This window comes from Meleagris gallopavo, chromosome 1, assembly GCF_000146605.3.
Source record: "Meleagris gallopavo isolate NT-WF06-2002-E0010 breed Aviagen turkey brand Nicholas breeding stock chromosome 1, Turkey_5.1, whole genome shotgun sequence".
NCBI lineage: Eukaryota > Metazoa > Chordata > Aves > Galliformes > Phasianidae > Meleagris > Meleagris gallopavo.
Window position 1 is genome coordinate 37,335,716 of NC_015011.2, and position 21,723 is coordinate 37,357,438.

Below are 21,723 nucleotides of genomic sequence, written 5' to 3' on the forward strand. Positions count from 1 at the left end.
TGATTGGAGGCCAGGAGCAGCGGCGCCGGCTGCTAGCAGCACCGCAGCACTTAGAGCCACCGTAACTGTTCGACAAAGCGGAGTCTCACACGCAGCCTTTAGCGTTGGTTTAGTAACGAGCTGATCTCGGGGCGGGAGAAGCAGCTTATAGCAGGTACGTAGTGATGTAGGATATGTATGATTTACATTACATGCACGCATTCCCTCTCACCGCCCCCAACTCGGGCAAGCCCCGTACTGGCAAACTTTCACAGCAGACAACAAACAGGTCCGAATTAACAAAGAGAAGATTCTTTTTTCTGATTGTTGTTACCAAAGATCTTCATATTGGTTGCATTGCCTCCCGGTTCCTTGCAACCATGTGAGTAGAAAAGCCAAGTGACCTACAGCAAGCAATGACCTATTTTAAAAGCCTTTGGTATCGGGGATAAATCAAAAGCTATGTAACTGAAGTTAGTTGACAACACCACCATAAACTGAATGCTGGAAATGGTGCGTTACTGAACATAAGGCAATTAAAATAATATACAAAAGCAATAATAAACACCCACCTTCCTTACACTGCTCTTAGCAGGCAGAAAGCAAGTCCCATATCGCACAGGTCAGTAGGAGCACATTAAAAAAACCTCACTATTAATGATTGTATTAATGGAGTTTCTCTCTCATAAAGCTCTGTAAAGTTTTCTTCTGCATATCTTGCAAATTATAGCCATTTCCTCTTGAAGTTCAAAGTCAATTCTGATAAATTGCTGAGAGGTAAACAATTAAGGTAGTAAAAGCAATTAAAACCAACTCTTCTAGCTGTTTTTATCTTTCCTGTGGTAACTAGGAAGAAAATTAAGTCAGGAACAAAGGTAACATACTGGCCACAATTCGAACAAGGGGTGTACTGTAAAGCTCTGCTTAACTGGACAACAGTGCTTCTTCCTTGCAGCACAGTATGTACACTAAAAATGGAGTTCATCCTCACAACCACCTTATGGCTATTGTAATGGAGGCACATACATACTAAGAACCAAACGTCATTTGCAATTGTCTCAGTCTGCAACACACACACACACACACACACACGCACAGAGCAAGAGCTTCCAGGCTTCTCATGTGCTTTGCATCTGCTTTTCTCCTGACTATCACACGAATATGGACTTAGTTTTGAAACTGTCAAACCTTAACATACAATCAGTCTTACGTCAAGCTAAAATGTATTCATCTACATCAAATATAAAGGCACAGGACATTGAACTAAACCCACAAAGCACAAGCTCCTAACAATTCCCCTATACATTTCTGGTTGCTGCTCCATTACTACAAGTGATGATCATTTGCTTCCTAGCAAATGCCCAAGCCGGTAGTATAGAAACTAGGGCTAGAGCCCTATGTATTATTTCTGCAGCAGGCATTCAGGAACTTCTCCTCCCCTGCAACACTGCACCATAGTATTTAAGTACGTTAACACAATCTGTCTCATTTTTATGCGAGTGGTATCACTTGTTCTCAGTGCCAGTTGTAATCTGTAACTAATCAAAGGAGGAAAAACTGAGATGGGTGAAGAAGGCTGAAGAATTTCATGAACTATGTAGGAGAACAGGACTATGTTCATTCCACTTCCATGGTATAAAGTTTTCAGTTCCACTGCGGTAAGTGATGAGCGTCAGCTTTTTAACCCAGCTCTAAACACTGATGGACATACTCTGCTGATGTAGAGACTCACAACCATTTATTCCTGGTGAAATTCACCTCAGCATGTGGATCAGAAGTAAACATGCAAAACATCCATTTCAACTTGTATTCTCTATGCCAACAAATATTAATAGCCATTTTAAATACACTACATTTGACGAAAAACACCAGAGCAGTCAGAACTTAAGGGACCTGGGTTGAAGGAAACACTGACAGAGTTCCATGGCAAAAAGAACACAATATCCCAGTTTTATTGCGCAGAATTTACCAAAGGATAACAAATGTCTTTTTCCTACATGGAATTCAAAACAAGATCTTCCTGAAATGTTGTTTCTTATAACTCCTGTTTTGAAAACCCACATTCAACATGGTTAAACCCACTAAACATCCCACTGAGGTTTTGATTTTCTTTTCTTTAAACATGTTTTCAAACCACTGCAATCACTGTGTGTTCCGGATCTGCTACCTTTCCTTAAGTTCCACTAAATACTATGTTTGTTCTGCATCTGTTCCCCAGTTAGAGAAAATTCTTCCAGAACAGCTGATGCACAGATGCCTCCTACTGTCAAAACTGAAGTACTACCATCTGAAGGGGGAAAAAAAAAAGAAAGAAAAAGAAAAATCAACAAAGGAAACAAGCCACTTTTCCTTGAAAGAATCTACATCTAAGATCTACTTATTCCTGATTGTTTCTCTGCTTACATACAAAGTTAAGCAGTGGTAACAGGGATGCTTGGCTGTTAGGTATACTTGGTCTTCTGCATCATAAACTTCCTGACTTAAAGGCTCAGGCAGAACAAATTATGTGTGTAAACTTTAATGACTCTCGCTGTAATTATTCTTTAAAGTGTGGTGGGTTTTTTTTTTTGTTTTGTTTTTTTTTTGTTTTTTTTTAAACTCTCAGGCAAGATAAAAACTGTCTTGGGAAGTCACTGTGAAAGATTAAGCAGCCTGTAATTTTGGTGTTCTCCTGGATAACAGAACTGCAGGCAGCAGCAGCACTGTATCAAGTATCAACTCTTAATTTTGGAAGGATGTTAAATGTACATGGAGTGATAACCCTCAACATCATTTCTTCTATTACAGAGAAGTAAATAGCTACAGCAGCAAAAAAGGAAACCTAAAAGAAGCATGGGCCAGACACTGCTAAATGGAAGGAAGACAGAATAGTCTACTGAAACACATGACAGATGCAAGTGTTGTGGTATGCCACTAAAATAATTAGACAGTAAGTGGTTACTGAGCATATTTTCTGACCTTTACCGTCTCCAAGTTATTTTCCAGGAACTTCCTGCTGACAGAACACTTGAAGTACTGAGTGTGGAATCTGGTAGCAGTCTCTTATGAATTCCACCTCACTGATACCTGTGCATGCCTTATAGAGTTCACAAATTCATAAAATATTGACCAAAACTATTAACTGTATTGCCCCAGGCCTTCGCATTCCTTACAACCCATAGCAGTATCTAGACACAGACCACCAGCACTGCAGCTGCTCAGGCCTGACTTTTCCAGAGCCCCTTCCAATCCATAGTCAGCTGTCCTCTAAACATGTCACAAAGTGGCAAAATACATATTAGAGAGAAAACTAGACTGTAAGAGGTTTAAGTGACATGAAGAGTCTCAGATTTGAGCACCTATCACCGACTAAAATGTGTTGTACATTTAGAACATAAAGATTGCTTTTCATCAACACTAGGATTAAACATCAAGCTTGGGTGTATAGTTGCAACACTTACTTAAACATACAAAAAGTACATCAAACAACAGCTAAATAAGGAAGAAGCAGAGGAGACCACTCTTCCCATCTCAGCGCACCGTAGTTAGGTATTTAGTTTAGATATTTATTAAAACCAAAAAGCTCTTCTGCCAAACCCTCACACTCTATGCACCCCCACTTCTAGTGTACACTAAGGAAATACAAATGCAGAACAGCTTTATCTTTTGCTTGGTGTGCTCCATGCTGCCCTGTGCTGCTTGTTCTAGTTTTCCTGCAAGAGCTGAAGGATGCAGGCTACATGCAGAAGGCTAATATGTTCAACAGAACATTTAATAAGTGATGATATGGAAGCTATCACGTGACTCAGTTATGCAGATAAGCTTCCAATTCTTGATCTGAGAGGGCACAAAAGTGGGACTTCCCACTCCAACAAATGGATTTGCTTCAGATAAGCATTAGAAAGTAGAAGTCACTACTTTGACATCTGCTCGAAAATTTGAGAATCTGTGCATCATAAACAGAACTGAGCAGTTCAGAAATGAAAGCGAAGGCTGGGTGAGTAGCAACCACTTAACTAGACTGTACTAGAAAAGATTTTGACAGTTGTACCCTAACTATGTAAAGTAGCTTTGTTAGCACAGAATGAAGCAGGAACTGCTGTAGAACTAAATCCATCTCAGAAGCATGTGCAGCTCAAGCTCCAACCAGCTGGCCATCAAAGCCATCATATACAGAAATGCCTTCATTATCAGACTGCCCAATGCACACCAAGTAGAGCAAGTACAGCATTTTTGTCAGTGAGAAGAACACAGTGCAATTCTCCCACCTAACACAAGGTATCTGAGAAACAACCATTGCACAGATGTTTCTGGATAGAAAAATTACTGGCAGACATACAAACTGATGATTAGCTCTCATGCTCTACTAATTTATGAACAAAGCCTACAACAATGGGACTTAGCAGAGAGAAAGTTTAAATATCAGCTTGAAGGCAAAGATGAATGTTACATTTGTTACGTTCCTGCAGTTTCTTGCATTCTGCTGTCTTTTTTTTCCACTTAGCCATTAAAAACCTTAAAAAGTTAAACTACTTGCTACATAGCTTGGGAAACATTGGTTCCAATAATCCAATTAAGAAATCTAAGCTTATCAAGCTAGTTACAGAAAAGTCAGTAAGAAAAGTCAGATCCTTCAGTGTTTACAATCTAACTTACAGCTGCCAGAAGTGTAGAAATAATGAGCAGCAGCCTGTTTAGTGACCAGAACTGGACAGAAAACCCCCATTTAAGTTCTAGAGTAGTACTGCAACAACTCATCAAGAAATTCAATTTCTGGTGACACATTTTCCTAACATGAGCTAGTTAGATAACAAGGTAAATCTCCTGAAATACTAAATAGATTCTCTACAGCTGGTGTAAATCCACAGGAAGTGACAAGAATGAGTCACAACTCTCAAATAATTGCAGAAAGTTTAACGTTCCTGCTCCATACTGCCTTTCAGAACTGCTAAACAGGAGTGTTGTTGATCATGAAACTGTGTGAAGCATCAAAACAGTTACAAAATCAATTCTTAACGGACTAGCTCCTCAACTTGAGCCCAAGAACTAGCTAGTCAGTCTAGAGAACAGCTTACCAAAATCTGCCTATAGACACGCATTCATAGTTCTGGCTTTTGCAATCCATGGATGATCCTTAACATTTATCAACTCCTTTTTTCAAATACTGTATCACATTGCATAAGATATCAAATAAGAAAGCAATTTAAATACAAGCCACATTTCATAAGAACAACAGCTTGAAGTATGCTGGAGGACTTCCTACAGCACTTTCTCCATCTGGGAGACTGTTGCCAGATACTGTTAGAAAAATGGGCTAGATGTAAGTAAGGACTTCAGATACTTAGGTCCAGAAGTATGAATCCCAAGGCCCTTCCATAGTAACTGCTAAATATCAGTTTGGTCTCTGCATACCCTGAAGTTCAAGTTGAAACAAACAGTACTTGGTTTTCCACTCGATCCTGGGAGACATTCAAAGAGACAAAGATAGCCAAGTGAAACACTTGGCAGCACCAGTGTCTCAAAGGATAAGCACATTCTATCAGGACTAATGTTATCAAGACCACAACCACATCTACTTTAAGACACAACTACTAGAGATAGTGTTGTTCACCTCCTATTATTATATTTTTCTATGCTATGATGTATAGGTTATCAGAAAAACATTCAAAAACACAGCTTTCACATTTGTTTTCTATACAGCTATAGATAACAAGGGTTCCTTTTCCTATAGGTATCTGGTGAGGAAAAAGATGACACCTGACAAGGATTCTGTAATTAATCCCTACAGTATTCAAGACATCAAGGAATAAAATAAAAAAACAGTTTTGAGCACACTAGACCATCCTCCTTTCAGAGGGGCTGAGGATTAAGAAGAGCACTTGGGATAAGCTTCATTACATATTACCTATCCTCTAAGCAAGAAACTTGCAAAATTAACGTGGCCTCCACAACCTCATTCTGACATAGCAGTTTGCCTCTTGCTTGCCCTGTTCTTTTCAGTCCCTTAACTCTTTATATTAGTGGCAAAGAGAAGCTACTGTAGAAACACATCCATAGCTAGCTGGACACTTCTCTACTGTCCTGAAGACCTTCTCGTTCTTCAAAAAGTTATCTACATACTTGTTCTACAGTTACGTCATGAATAAGAATCTAGAGTACATTTGTGTCCTATTGACTAGGAACAACTTGCATGAAAGATATCAGCTCAATCTCCTCAATCTGAATGCATTCAAATTCACACTGAGAACACCTAGAGACAAAACTAATGAGACAGGTCTAGCACATGGTTCAGCTGACAGAGAGCATCCAGTATAGACAACAAATGAATCAAATCATGCAAACAAGCATAGTGAATAGAACATTAGGTGAGGAAGGAAGAATTCCTTGGGGTTTGGTTCCTCCTCTATAGATGTTTAACACCAAGTTCAAATTAGAATACAGCCAGATGTTCTAGCAGTCTCTTAGGTTACAAAGTAGATTTTGTTCAGAACAACATAGCTCTGTCTATGCAGGCTGGAAATCCACACTACTTTCTTCGCTCCAGATTTCACACCAGTATTCCAATTCTCTATTGGAATCAGGCATGGCAATATCCAAGTCCTTCATTAGATCTAGCCCCACTTCTAAAAACAATTGTCTTCTCAAAATGGCAGTGTTGACCAACCACTGAAACATACAGCTCAGATTCACAGGTATCACACTGCAAGTAAAAAATATGGATCAATATCTATCCAAACTACTGTTTTTAAGATGCTAAAGAACTTACTTTTCAATAATTCCCAATTTCTGTTTTAGCATAGTGAACTAACTGCAGCATGAGATACACCTTATCAGTTTACACATGCAGATACACACCATAATAAAACAAGACTAGCTTCTGAAAATACTAGGTTTTATTCACACCCCGTGGTAAACAATAACCTTAATATGATGGCTAGGTTTCTTTTGTAGATCACTATGTCACATAAAATACAAAACCCATAGCATAAACAAGCTGACAGTTATGAATGTTTAATGTGGTCTCATTGGAAATTAAACAAGTTATACTAGTCTTCTCAAGTAGTCAAATTCAAAACGCATCATCATCTCCTAGTTAGTACAAGTCACTGCCATTTCTATAACAAAGTAATGAAGGCACAGCTAGTGCAAGCAGACTTAAACCCGTTCAGACTACTGGGCTGAAAAATACTTTGGTTGGTTCTTCAGGAGAGAGCTTTCTCTAAACAAATATTGGTCTCGGTTAACAGTTCTGATAATCTTCACAGCTGCAGTCTAATAGCTACATGACAAAGACTTCACAAGAACCAAACTATGTAGCAATGAATTAACATTCATGCTTTAGGGGATTTACTGCATTCTACATATTGGCAGAAAATTATACTGTTAAAATGTTAGGTAGATTGAACCTACATTTTAAACTGGTTCTTATGTGTTTGATTCCATTTTTTAACAAATTGGTTACTTAATTCTACCAAGATACAAAACATAAGGCTGTAAGTAACTAATAGTTGTGTTTAGGCTATTACAGTGCAGGTAATCCTCAAGGCCACATACACACTGCTTCACTGCTGCTTGCATTCTGCTGGGTTTTGATCCTTCTGTTGAGGGGGAAAAAAAGGAAATATCAGCTCACAGATATCAATACTTCAGGAATTATTCAAATTGTTAACATACTTCGTCAACTTCCAGCAGTCAGGTTTTTCTTGCATCTGTTCAACTGAGCTAACTGTCCAATATTACTAATACCTTTACATGTGGTAACATTCACAACACTTTTTTTGCGTATATGCATTGAGAATAAAAATCTGATCAGAATCAAGTATGATGGTATACTCTGAATGACACTGAAACTAGACAAAGGAGAAGGGCAATAGGTTGTATCAAACACTGGCACAGAGACATCCACACCTTCTAAACAGTTTGAAACAAAAAAAACCCACAGCCTTCATTTTGATTGACAAGAGCACAGCCTTACTTCAGAACCAACATACAGCAGCACAATGAAACAAAAATCAAGGTATGTTCTTAACACTCTGGAAAGATTTTTTGAAATAATTATAGTTGCTAGAAAATTTCCAAGTAGATCTTACAAACTCTTCTGTACTGAAGCAGGCAATCAACAATACCTCAGAGTAACGTGGGAATTTATGGAAAAGGCTTTTGAGGGTGAAGAGTTGCAAGTTTTTGTTGATAGCTATTCTCAGACTGCAGTGCTTTCATAAACTCATCTAGTTTCTAGTCTGTAATTAACTTACGGTTATCTATTCTTTTCAAAACACTATAGTACCACTACTGTCTACCTCTCTACAAGCCTACAACAGTTCTCTCTGAAACTGAGCATACGGTCTTGCCCTCAGTCATATAACTTGCAAAAACAGTTGAAGTGGTGGGAACCAGAAGCCCAATTTGCAGCTGTTTCATTTTGATTCTAGAACTACATCGAACTGGAACACTCTACTGCAGATGAAACACCCCCAACAAGTCACATATTGTTATTAGTAGTTCTATAGCCCACATCTTTTCCAGTACTTTTCCAGTACTACTTCTTTTGGATCAAAATATTCCTAATGAAAAATATACTGCCTCCAGATTAGAAATGAGAAGGATATTTTGTAGCACACTTTCAACTTACGCAGCTTGACTTTCTGACTACAGCTTTCCCTCAACCGTCAGATGCTTTCAGCTGGTTAAGGACGTCTTTCCCTCGGCTAAGAGAAAGCTAAGAATTTAGTTGCTCAAAATCACTTTTCCAGTGAACTGAGCTTAACTACTCATTTACTCTGACCATTAAACATGAAACAAAGCTGCACATTGCTCTTAGTTGCCCACATTCAAGTGCTTGGTTGTAGATGCATTCCTGAAGTTTGACATCTGCTGCCTCAAGAAATACAGGCTCACTATCATCTCCCTTGAAAAAGGAAAAAAAAACCCACTCCAGCACAGTACAAGAACAAGATTATGGCAAGTTCCCCAAACCTGAGCGTTTATTACTTGTACTCTCCTGATTACTAGTACAGAACACTTACATCACTGAACTAAAGCAGAAATTTGCTCCAAGACAAGTTGACAAAAAACTGAGCTTGATAGATTACAGCACTCAAAGTAAAATGTCACTTCCACAGAAAGTTTCTTAGTGAAGGAATTTAAAAAAAAAAAAAAAAAAAGAAGTTGTCTTACACGTATTAGACCATCAGAACTGGAACCAAAACAGTCTCAGCCAAAAAAACACTTATTGTAAGAGCTATTAAACGTTTCAACTAAAACTTGATATTTAGCCTTCATTAAATAATAGGAATATGAATGCATATGCACACTTGAAACGTTCTTTTAATTTCTTACTTTTGGGTCAAAATCAGGATCATTTTCTTCATCTGCTTCTTCTTCCCCCTCCTGAAAGAAAACAGTTGTTCATATTTCACTAGCTTATCCACATTCAGCTTCCCAAGCCATTCTCAACTCTGATGAAGTTCTACTCTGAAATACTTTCACTACCACTTCAATTTATGCATACTGTATTAGTAGGCCCTCTACAAAGCACTTTTTTTTTTTTTTTTTTACATCAGTTGCGATTTGATTTGTAGTATTATTTTTGTTGTTGTTTTGTTTGTAATATTCACTCTGGATCCCAGAATACAAGCTGTTGCATCTTACATTCGTAAGTATTACTTAAACTTGCTTTCACAGGACTTAAAAAAAAATAATGGAACTTATTCTACACAGACTACAGGAGAAAAGCTATTTAAGTCAAAGCAATCTGTCAACTTACCTCATCATCTGCCTCTTCACCCTCTTCATCATACTAGGAAAGAAAGAAATAGTTTTGACTATCATAAACAGTCATTACAGACATCAGTTCATGTAAGATAACTTAAGTTGATGCCAGAAAGCATACACATGGTACTATGTGTTAAGAGAACATCCTATATTTGACTGATTAGAAATAGCTTTATGAATCAGAATGAATAACATTCAATCTCAAACTATGCTCTGGCAGAGAACACTTCCTGCCTTGCATTCCTTACGTGCAACACTGGAAGAGATTATTAAACTGGCAATACCTCTGCCCAACAAAGTGTCTTGAACTATAAAGCAGTCCATACAGTCACTTTCATCTTCTATCTATCAACTGCCACAGTACTGGACTAAAGGTTACCATTCTAAATTCTAAAAATTCAGCTCAATGGTGGACCTAGCTTAGCTAAATCAACTCAACAGATTTAGTAAATTTGTCAAGCAATCCTAATTCATGAGGAGACAGGGGAAAAATATTTTATCTATATGGAGTTCTTGGGTTTTGTGGTTTGTTTTCCAGCTTTAGCTTTTTTAATGCATTTAATTCAAGCTTTTGAAGAACCTGCTTTGAAGGAAAAAAAAAAAATGTGCACGCTTACAATTAATTTCTCTCACTTTCTAAAAAGAGCTCTCCTGAAAGCCTGAACCTCAAGAACTTAGTAGCCACGTAAATACAATCAACAGACTGACCAATTAGACTAATTTGTTCTCTGGCAGCTCATTTTTCTATTCAAGTATTGTGCACATCACTCTAGGAATGACTTCTACACAAGCTTTTATTCAGACATTACTCCAAGTGGTCATCTATCAGTGCTTTTGCCACAGAACTCTGAATTCAGTACTTGGAAGATTAATTACTTTAATGCTGCTCCTTACTTAACATCCTAGGAAGACTATCTGAAACTAAAGTTGATACCTCCCCTTCTAAGGATACTAACAGTAACTATAGGAGTCAGAAGTTAACAAAAAAACTTTAAGCAACATTATATAGAGGCTTTTAGCACTTCAAAAGAACATTACTTACATCATCATCATCATCTTCAATAGCTTCTCCTGTGAAGTACAATACTGACCGGGGGACAATACGTTCACGTAAGAAATGACCTATCTCAAAGTCTGCAGCAAGGATTGCCTCAGCATCATCATCCTGCATAAAACAATTTTATGTTCTAAATCATAAGTTGATAACTACATTTGACAGCAAAACACAAGTTGCACAAATTTTGATGTGGACAGATTTACACAAATCCCCATCTCATGAGTTTTTGGTTCAGGGCAATTATAGAATTGAGATTGTGAGATCAAGTTTTATACTTCAAGCATTTACACACATTATGGAATTCAGAGTTTGCTGCTTCAGCAAACTTAGCCATACAAAGCCCTGGAGTTTAAGTTTCCTTCTTGCTCTACATAATAACTTAAACCATTTTTCTACTTAAATGTAATATCACCCATAGATTTTCAGTTTGCATGCACAGCATTAAGAACTAACCAGGTGAAACTTGCTAAGTATCTTCATGATTCTCACTGATCACCCCAGTGTAAAGCACCTGCACACCTAAAAAACGTTCTCTGCTACAATAAGCCGTTAAAGTGGAATGAACTGGACTTTACAATCGTTCTAACAGAGAAAAACTATTTATTTATTTATCACAAATGTTCCCAAGTTAAAACTGAAACAATTTAAATTCCCAAACAAATCTCAGAAAGCACACTGTATATAACTGCCTTTCACTGGTGATTCCCTCACCCCCAAACTCTTCTGATAAAACAACTTACCAGGTCTCCACTTTCAGGAACTGTGAGAAAAAAGAAGAAAGGAAATAAGTGAATGAATTATACATGACATTTAAAGTTAATGTAAATACACAAATATTTTGTTTACCTTCAGGAGGACTAAAGAAGTTAAAGAAGGAGTCATTGGAAACAGTTTTTGTCACTGTTCTAACTGTTCCACGACCCTTGTGTTTCTGCTTCTTTTTAATTGTTTTCAAAGTAACATTCTTGCCTTTTTTCCAGTCTATTTGGCAGCTGGGAAAGAAAGAAAAAAAGGTTGTAGCTTAGAACATCTCCACTTTCTACCAATACTTTTCAGAAACGATCACAGTTTTCAGGAATACACTGAACATGAAATACCAAGGTTATTTGCTGTTTACAGAGAAAAATCATACCCACTGGCTTGACTGACACTGACAGTGTATTCTGGGAAAATGTAAATGAAGTCACAAAAATAAGGCTGAAGAAGTTTCTTGACTAGATCCTTTACAGATTCAAAGGAAAGAGGTGAGTTGTTTAAGGATAAGAAGTTGCTGTCTTAACATTCCCAGTCATTGCTATGCATAAATCATTTTCAGAAAGGCAGAGTCATCTCACAGGGATCTCTGCCAGGAGATATACTTTTCAGTAACAGTCCGAATTATGGCAGTTTGATCAAATGTACTCAAGCAGACTAATTCCTACAGGACATTTGTAGCAAGGTTTTACATTAAGTGACCGGGAAATGAAGGGACAAGCATCAGTCAGTATCAGTAAGAGCACAGTAGTGCATGGGTAAAACCAGCCCGAAGTGACAGTGAGATACTCTAGCTGTTACTGCTCAGAAGAGTGTTCGCAATGGATATGTACAGAACAGATTAAATCATCTAAGGAATTGTAGCTAATTTAGAACAGAAGAGACCACCAAATGTGACATCTTCAAAATCATGAGAAAGTTGGACTTAGATATGACTGTTCTCTACTTCTCAAATAGATTAATTGAAAGGTTCTCAGAGAGGCAAACATTCAACTATTATAAACTGGACAACAGCAATACAGAACACAAAAACAGACTTGCCTTCTCAAAAAAATCTATATGCCAGAAATACAAAAGGTTTCCAAAATATGATCAAACAAGATTTTTAAAAAGCTATCAAGGCCCACTAAAAGAATACTATCCAGCATCCAATTCAGCTTCAGTTGTTGCAGAACAATTTACAAAGAGTATTAAATTTAACTGTAGGTATATATAGATACTATTTATGTACTTACAAATTGCATCAATGTTTAGATTACACAGTATATAATTTTTTCATATTTATATACAATTTATATTACATGATAAAAAACTGGAAGTAACACTAGGTGGATACATGAGGAATGGAGTCTTAGATGTTTCAAACTAATGGGAAGTTAAAAGATGGCAGTTTTCAATAAATTTTAACCTCAAACTTGAGCCTAGCTATTTACAAGTTACTAGGTAACTAAAAGCTTATACTTGGATAATAAGGAAGAAACAGTTATATTCCCTTATGGCTATTCATTAGCACTTACCCTGTACAACCCATGATTTCTGGTCCATCAAAGGAAAAGGGATCAGAATCATCTGGCTCTGATCTCATTCTATACGTCTTCGTCAACACTTCATTTGTGAAGTAGTCATTTGGTTCGAAGTGAAATTCTAATGTGAAACTCTTAAGAAAGAATTGCAAAGAGACAGCATTAGCAATCTAGCAACACATACCTTTTATTTCTAAATACTTGAGGATCAAAAGCAAAAATAAACATGCAAATGAATACATCCATCTCTACCAACTCTGAAGTGGTGCAGGCACAAGTTATCCTAGAATTTGCTGCCCAAATTGTACAGTAAGTATTCAGATGTTTACACTTACTATGCTGACCTCGTGTCATTGGTTCAAGCAGTACATTAAGAAATGAGCACAAGATCTCACACTTCGTACAGATTTCTTGGTGCTACATTATAGAGATATATTATTTTTATCTTTGCAAGTTATTTGGTCTCTAGAAAGGAAATTATATTCTCTTACAGTAGTTGTACAAAAAGTGCCTCAAATTGTCAAACTTTATAGGTAAAACGAACTAATCAAATACTAAGGTCAAGTTATTAACTCATTAAAATCCAAACATTAAGTTAAGTTTAATTCATTCAGATGGTACTTCAGGATTAGTTTTTGTACTTTTTCAGGGGACAAGCAGCTAGCTACACATTTCTCAGGATTGCCATAAGACAACTGCTTATTACAGACCATGTTGTTGATATACAAATACAAGCCTTAATATAATGCAGAAGAACTCTTGTTTAGTAGGTTAAACTAACCATAGGCTGTCCAACTTCTGAGAACTTCACTTTTATATCTTTTAAGTGTTTCAGGATAGGTTCATCGTGTTCCTGTAAATAAAAAAGTTAATGAAATTTTCGTAAGATTAAATTGTACAAAGATTTAAAACACGGCAGAGATGAAAAAGTATATTTAGAACCAGTGAATCTCAACAAGAACCTTGTCCAAGCACTGAAATATTTATTTCCATGGACATGACCAGCAGATGGCAACAACAGCAGCTCAGTTTTCACTGGAGCTCACAGCTTAAATCTCATGCAAACTAAATACAAATGTTAGCAATAGTACGTATTTCATGCAAACTTTCCTTTATATCTTACTAGTGGACTTTCTATGCAAAGTTATAAGTTCAACAAATAAGAACAAAATAAGACGACATTTCAGAGTGCTCTCTGCTCTGAGTTGAATAAGTGACCAGATGACATCCAATTACTGGCTCAATTTTGACTCTCCAAAAGACGACAAGTACCGTAAGTGTTTCTTCTCCTTCCTTGTACAGCACACTTGGATTAAATACAAAAGCAACATCAAAGCAATCTGGACTACTACCTACCTGAACCATATCACTGAGCAAGTCCACGTTCTTGAATACTGTCAGCCAAAATTCAGGAATTCCTTTAGGGTCTTCTTTTTCTTCATCTTTTTTTTCTTCTTCAAGCTTGGCTTTCTCTTTCATTTCCTCCTTGATAGAATAAAAATGTTAGTTTTTCTAAACTTTAAAAACTATCCTCCAACAAGTTTGTTAACTGTCTTTAGCTGATAATAGTACACATGAAGTTTCATGCAGATGATTTAAGATGCAATTAATAATATGCAGTCAATCATTACAAAAATTCTCCTTTTGAGAAAAAATGTATTTATTTACTCTACTGAATCTAGTTTCATGCTAAAGGTGGAGACGTTGATGAGAATTGATTATGATACTCACTGAAATTTCTTCTTCGGCATCAGCTTTCCATTCACATTCTTCCTCTGTAGGTTCATAGATTGCATTGATGATCTCACTTCGCTGAAAAATTGAACCAAGGATACTTTCATATGTTCTAGTTACTGCAATTAGCAGTACTCTAACCAATAAACTGCTGATTCTAGTCTCACATAAAGCATTAGCTACTTAACCAAATGTTTTCTTCTTGCTCTAGAAAGACCCAGCAGTTACCAGTGTTCAATACACTAAAGAACCAACATTCCAGAAAGACTACCACATCACCTAACATCTGCTCAGTTAACACAATGAGGCCTAATATACTAAAGTGACCCTGTTAACCATGGAACAGACAACCTTTCTCCTTATTCTTAGCTGATATTCACATGGATGGTAAAATAGTGTCAATTCAGTTGAATAGGCACATCGGAGACCAAGGTAATTCAGAACATACATAAGCTTCCAGTTTATATTCCCTTTTGGTTTAGCTAAAGCTTTTAAGTACAAATGAGACAAGCATTAAAATACCTTGTCAAATAAGGGCTGATAGAGAGCAGCATATTTTCTTTCCAGCTCATGAACTTCCTCATAGAACTTTGCTTCTATCTGTGCACACTGAACTTGAAGATTCTTGAGAGCATTCACACGTCTTTTAACAACTTTAGGCAAGCTGAAAAATACAGTGACAGAACTATGACGAACACTGCATTCTATGCACATGTTGACCTCTCCTTAACCAGCTCCCTTCACCAACATGTATCAAAACAGATTTCACACTATTTTAAACACTAGAAAACTGAGGAAAAAAAATACACATAGGAATTCCAATTCCAGGATATCCAAATGGAGATTTTAACCTCCTTATTAGAGAATCAAAATCTTCCACAAGTGCCAGAAAGATTTTTTTCCCCCCCCCAAGTCTGTGCCAACTAGTTCAAGTTTCAAAACTTGTACACCCACTACACTGGTAAATTCCATACTTTTTAAAAAAAGTTTCAGGAAAAAAGCAGCTCATGCAAAACAAATCCAAAATGGCAAAAGAGATCATGAAATCTGAACCAGACTACCATAAGCACAATAGTGGCAAATAAAACTTCTTGTTCTGAATACAAGTCACTATCAAATGTTACTATCACACTAGAAACCAACCTCCAGCTCACAGCTGAGGAGAATCCTACTCCACGAAAGAAAACTTAAAATCATTGTACCCAGGTGAAGGTGAAAAGGTGAGCTATTGGAGAGTGGCCAAACAATTTGCAGATTTTAAGCTCAAGCAGATAGATCTTTTCCTGGAACATGTTTAGCTTCTCCACCAGCTTGTGCACTAGTTCTTTTAAGAGCTCACACAACCATCTTTTAGGATCCCAGATTCCTTCTGACTTCTGTGCCATCTCAATGGTGAGACTTTTTTTTTTTTTAAAAAACAAACAAAACAACATTTGGTAAGACAGATAAGAAGTCCCTGTAAAGCATGCTTAGATCAGCATGCATATGTTAAGGAAGCACAGATTCAAGTTACACATTTTCCAGCTACTTTTCTACTGTAAGTTTGGCAAGCACTTGGTATAATGGCAAAGCTGCAATGCTTTGCACGAAAAAGCACTACGGGACTTGGAATACGTGAAGAAATGATACAGTATCTTAGACAGCAGCTGACAGGGAAAATGCCAAGTAAATTCATGTTATGACTTTTGTTCACTTCTTATATCTAGGACCCGAAAGATTAGTAGAGATGAATTAATATCTGTCAAAAAAAACAATGTATTAGATATAGAAAGCCTTATTGTACAGCATATAGAACACAGTGTAAAGAACCTGTGTACTCCTTTGACTCCATGCTCTTCCTAGACCTGTAATTATTAGGGTAGGCTATTAGTTGCTTGTGCTTTTCTTCTATGCTACTGCCTGTAATAAAGGAAAGTGGTAGGAGTAGCTGGAACAAATCCTGTTATTCAGTAGCCATCTCAGTTAACATCAATAGCGACACAGGATCCTATCACAGTCAGATAGTTCTGTGCTTTACAGCTCGTGTGGTGAAAAGTTCACACAATTAGAAATTGCATGGAGAAGATAGATAAATCTGTTAGAGCAGATGCAGTGAAGAAAACTTTAGTAAGCAACAGATTGTTTCAAATTTTGATGCATAAGGAGTCTACATTAAGTATTGATACAACATCCCCAAATTGTGGTTATAGCATGACCACAAGTGACCACGTACTTGTCCATGTTTCAAATTAAGGCAGAACTGACAACACATTCTGGGAAAAAAGTACGTATGTGTCATGGTTAACCATGCAACACCTCTCTCCCCTCCTTGGGAGAAATGCAGAGGGAGGAAGAGGAGAAAAAAAATCTAATTGAGATAAGAGAAATGGATTTACTAAAAGGAACATGAGATAATACAGAATAACTAAGAGCAGTAAGACAGAAAGAAACAAAAAAAAACTAGAGGAGAGAAAGAATCAGTCTGAGTCCTTATCAGCAGGCTCTCACGGCTGGCCTCCCAGAAAAGACAGAGAGCTCTTCCCCATCACCCAGAGATGGCAATCATGTGGAGGCTCTTGGGAAGATGCAGTGCATCTTCCTCTTGGAGAGTCAGAACTCACGTGAGGCTGCTAGAGAAACCAGGAAGTACAGCTCTGCAATGCAGTGTGCATCTGCACCCAACAGCCTGCCGCATGATGTCATGATAAGGAATATACTGATAAAAGCAGGACAGAATGACATTTTGCAATTGCATGAAACATTATCAGACACTAAATATTTTTGCATTCTTTTCTTCAAAAAGGCTCAAATAGAAAGCCTTCTAATTTGAAATGCATTAATGTCTATTTTATGTTTCCTGCTACCTAGGCAGTGCAGTGGTTTATGATTATTAATCTTAAAGACAATATTGTTCAGAAAGTGAAAGCATATTTATATAACTCTGCTCATACTGAATTAGAACAAGTATTTACCTCTCTATATATCCTGTAGATGTTCCTACCAGACCATCAAGTCTTTCCTGAAGAGCTGCAAGAATCTGAGGATTTTGCATCATCTGCACAGTCAACTGCCGAGCTAAAATTGAAATGAAAATTCTGTAAGTGCAAAGCATATCTTCTAGACTAGGCTTGAAAAATATTTAAATACTAAGAAAAAATAGTAAATATACTTTATATTATTCTAAGAAGAAACGCGGGCAGAGTTATTTCAAATGTCTCCATTTTAGATGAATGGATCATAGAATCACCAAGGTTGGAAAAGACCTCCAAGATCATCCAGTACAACCATTCACCTACCACCAATATTTCCCCACTAAACCATGTCCCTTACTGCAAACAAGTCCACCCTATCACTAGATGGAGTTTTCATTCCATTTCAGATAAATGGAGAGAAACAAGACTGCTTCAGACTTGGGCATAGAACTGGTATGCAAGTCTATGCTTACATATTATTTCTTGCAAAAAGAATAAATTATTCATTAAAACTTTTTTTTTTTTCTTAAGGAATAGCACAGCAATCCAGTCAGCTCAGTCTGACATACTGTCGATTACAGAACAGTGTTAAATTCTTGATCTCTATTATCTACATATTTCAAAAGTAATTTGCCCTAATGGATAACTGTTTGAAATCATATGGTAGAAGTACATTTTGGAAAACACAAATTGCTAGCCTAAATGTTCCCATTACCCATGTTAACATCAACCCTTTTACTTTAGCTCAAGGTCTACACCTCAGTAACCAGCAGAAAGGAACTTAAATTCATTTTTAATAAGAATTTGTGATCATTTATAGTCATGTTGTCTTGCCTTCTTTCCTCATCCTCAGCATTTACAGGTATGCAAACAAGTATGCTGTACTTTTTACTATGTTTGTATAGCATTCTTTTAAAGGATACCTACAATTAAAAGCGAAGCTTTTCAGTCCTTCCTGAAGTTACATTTTTTGGAATGTGATTCTCTATTTCTATGCCCTTTGCTAGAATAACTACATGAATATTCTCTTCTGCTTTTATGCTCTAGCACTGAAATTACATACTGAAAAAAATTATATTTCAAGTGACATCCAAAAAAGGATGCAGTTTATATTTTAGCAGTGGAAGCTGTAATTATGTGTTAATCCACATTAGTCAACACCACCCCCTTGCTATCTACATTTTCTCTGGTCTAACTATTCATTAGTATTACACTTAAAAACTACTCAACTGTGCCATTTGAATCTGTTGCCAGTTGTTATTCTTTGCAATGCTGACCTAGTATATACATGATACACATGGCATGTCAATACCAACAGCCACATTCTCTTTAACTGAAATCCAGATATTCTGTTTTGCAAGTTCTTGGACCCACAAACATTCTCTGTGAGGTTTTTCCCCAAAAGCAAGAGTGCTTCACTTAAGCATTTATTGAAATAACTTCAACATATTTAAAAATAGAACTAACCAGGTAAAGAAAAAAGGATTAAGATTGGCAAAGGTTACATTATGCATGCAAAAAAAAATACTAGAAAACTAGCAAAATAATTGCTTGATAACATTTCACAAGTCATTTAAGTTCCCTAGCACTGAAACATGTTTCTTACTTAGAAAACTCAATTTCTCTCCAAGATTCATATAGCGTAATTACTCCTCTCAGATCCTCATGTACAATTGCTGGGATTAATTACTAAAAATACACATTACTCATCTCTAGATTCCTTTGGGACACTTGAGTACTTACCATTTAATTAGTGAAAGCTTTTCTTTGGCAGCCCTGTGTTATTCAAAATTTTGCAATCCAGTTTTGAAAACGCTTTCAACAGATACAAAGCCTCTAACCTAATCTTAAGGAGAGTTTTTTTTTTTTTAGTGTTACCATTCTGCTTGAGCAATCATGGAAGGGGGCATTATCAGTGATCCACAGACTATCATCTCTTGTAACAAACTTACTTTCTCTTTTGAGTACTTGATCTTCTGAAGGATTTATTTCTAAGACTGGTAACAACATTTTAACTCTGATCAAGTAATTTAGCAGCAAATTACTAAGAAATGATCAAAATAATACATATATGCAATTTTTTTTTTTGAACGCGTTTAACTGCCATTAGATTTGGAACCATCTGATAAAAATAATCTTCTCTTTTCCAGTTATACATCCTTATAGGTGGCCAGCACTGCTCGCACTGTTACTGACCATGACTAAGATGAGTAATGCAATTGAGACAACAGAAAACACAAAGCTGAAAAGAAGTCATTGCTTCAAAATTCAAACAGAGTGGTGTATCAGTAGTTATGATTTAGCACTTCCCTTAAAAATATAAAATCCTTTTAACATTCCTTAGAAACCAGTTCTGCAGCTACTTAAAAAGCCTTTTCAACGTTACCTTTGCTGTTGGCATCTTCACCAGTTTCTTCTTCTTCTACATCTTCGACATCTTCCATATCTTGCTGATCAAGTTCAGACTGTTCTTTGCTGTTAGGAATATTTAATAATAGGATTGAAAAGTTTGTGGCTTTTCTTTTTTAATCTACAACAAGCTTAAAGAGTTCAAGTTAGAGATTGGTAGAAGCAAACAGATTTTTACGGATTAAAAGCTGATGCTTGAAAGTTTTAATAGCTAAAGACAAATTTGCCTTTATAAATTCACTGTCTCTTTCAGACTCTGTATGCAACTAACACCTTTTCAGGATTTTGAAGATTCCTTTTCACAGAAGAATTCCTTCAGCTCCTATCAGCATGAACAAGTTCAAGATTCCCATTCTGCTCTATACATATTCTTTGTCAAGCTGTGCAGGCCTTGAGAATTGAGATTAGGTTCACACAAACAATACTTCAGACACCACAAAATACAAGCAAAGTACAGAAAAAGCTACACACAGTGAACCAATATTAACAACATTATAAATTTTCCCTCCAGAATTCCAACTAAGTAATAAGTTAACTGGCATGAGGAACCCAAGCTATTCCCCTGTGCTCTAAACTGCACATCTTGCCACAATGACAAGGTGCCATTGTAGTAGACCCTGCTCCTTAAGTATCTGGAGATTGTGGCTACCTAAAGCATAGTAAAGGACATCCAGCTACGGTCTCAGTAACCTACAGATTTTACTTACTTGTCAATGTCTGCCATTCTCAGATTTCAAACCCTAGAGGAAAAAATGCAAGAACAGTATTAGATATCACTTACAAAGTCTACAGGCAAGTGCCATAACACTGAAAAAGAAACAAACTATATTAGCTTTTAGAAATAAGTACTGTAGTCTAAAGAGTGGCATACCTCACATGCAAATGTTTGGAGCTCACTCTAGTGTATACAGAAGTTCTGAAAAACATCACTGTGGTTTAGAATCGATGGATCTACTGAAATTTAAATACTAGCAAGATGACACACTGCATTTTGTATCTGTGCTAATATCACAGATCGAAATTTAGTCTTGTCTAATTGAAAGTAACAAAAATTATGAAATAGAATCTGAGGAAAGAAGTAAAGCACCAAGGATGCTAGGAACCCTTTGGCAACTCTTTACTCACTTCCAGCATCTAACTGCAGACACAGCTCTTAATGCTATCTTTTAATAATAAGCATGTCTTTTTGTGAACCCATTTTTAATCCCAACTTTACAAAACCAATCCAAGTAGTTCTACAAAATACCCAGAGAACTGCAACATTACAAAGTCAATTTGATGCCACTGTACCAAGCTATTTAAGGATAGCAAAATTTCACAAACTGAATTACCAGAGTTTTCTTAACACCACAGTATCACCATAAGCATGTTCAAGACCCAGTAACTACAAAGAGTAAATGTTGAAAACACTATAAAACTTGCATACAATGAAATGCCTGTGTTCTCAAATGCATAACACAATGGATAACATTTTCCACAAGCAAAATAATACTTCAATATGGCCTACAAAAAAGATGTTTCTGGTAGCTTAAAGTCAGAAACAATATTATACACAAGAAAATAC

At 36.6% G+C, this 21,723-nt stretch overlaps 1 protein-coding gene and 1 long non-coding RNA gene across 3 annotated transcripts; one reads left to right on the top strand and one right to left on the bottom strand.

Annotated features, from left to right (window-relative positions):
* Positions 1 to 6: 6 nt before the first annotated feature.
* Positions 7 to 5,783, top strand: LOC109366334. Its single transcript, XR_004159978.1, has 3 exons — positions 7 to 154; positions 2,767 to 2,908; positions 5,690 to 5,783. It is a non-coding gene; the product is annotated as an uncharacterized LOC109366334 (long non-coding RNA).
* A 1,050-nt stretch (positions 5,784 to 6,833) lies between these two features.
* Positions 6,834 to 20,974, bottom strand: NAP1L1 (nucleosome assembly protein 1 like 1). 2 transcript variants are annotated; one of them, XM_019613363.2, is made up of 14 exons: positions 20,867 to 20,974; positions 20,137 to 20,225; positions 17,751 to 17,853; positions 15,322 to 15,463; positions 14,797 to 14,877; positions 14,422 to 14,547; positions 13,847 to 13,918; positions 13,060 to 13,199; positions 11,636 to 11,781; positions 11,530 to 11,549; positions 10,775 to 10,897; positions 9,725 to 9,757; positions 9,298 to 9,348; positions 6,834 to 7,556 (listed from the first exon to the last, which is right to left on the bottom strand). In XM_019613363.2, exons 1-14 carry the CDS (start codon positions 20,881 to 20,883, stop codon positions 7,521 to 7,523), a joined length of 1,179 nt encoding a protein of 392 aa, XP_019468908.1. In that variant the 5' UTR covers positions 20,884 to 20,974; the 3' UTR covers positions 6,834 to 7,520. The 2 variants fall into 2 exon arrangements, with proteins under 2 accessions (XP_019468908.1, XP_003202146.1); XM_003202098.4 differs by having other exon boundaries at positions 14,422 to 14,550.
* Positions 20,975 to 21,723: the final 749 nt, after the last annotated feature.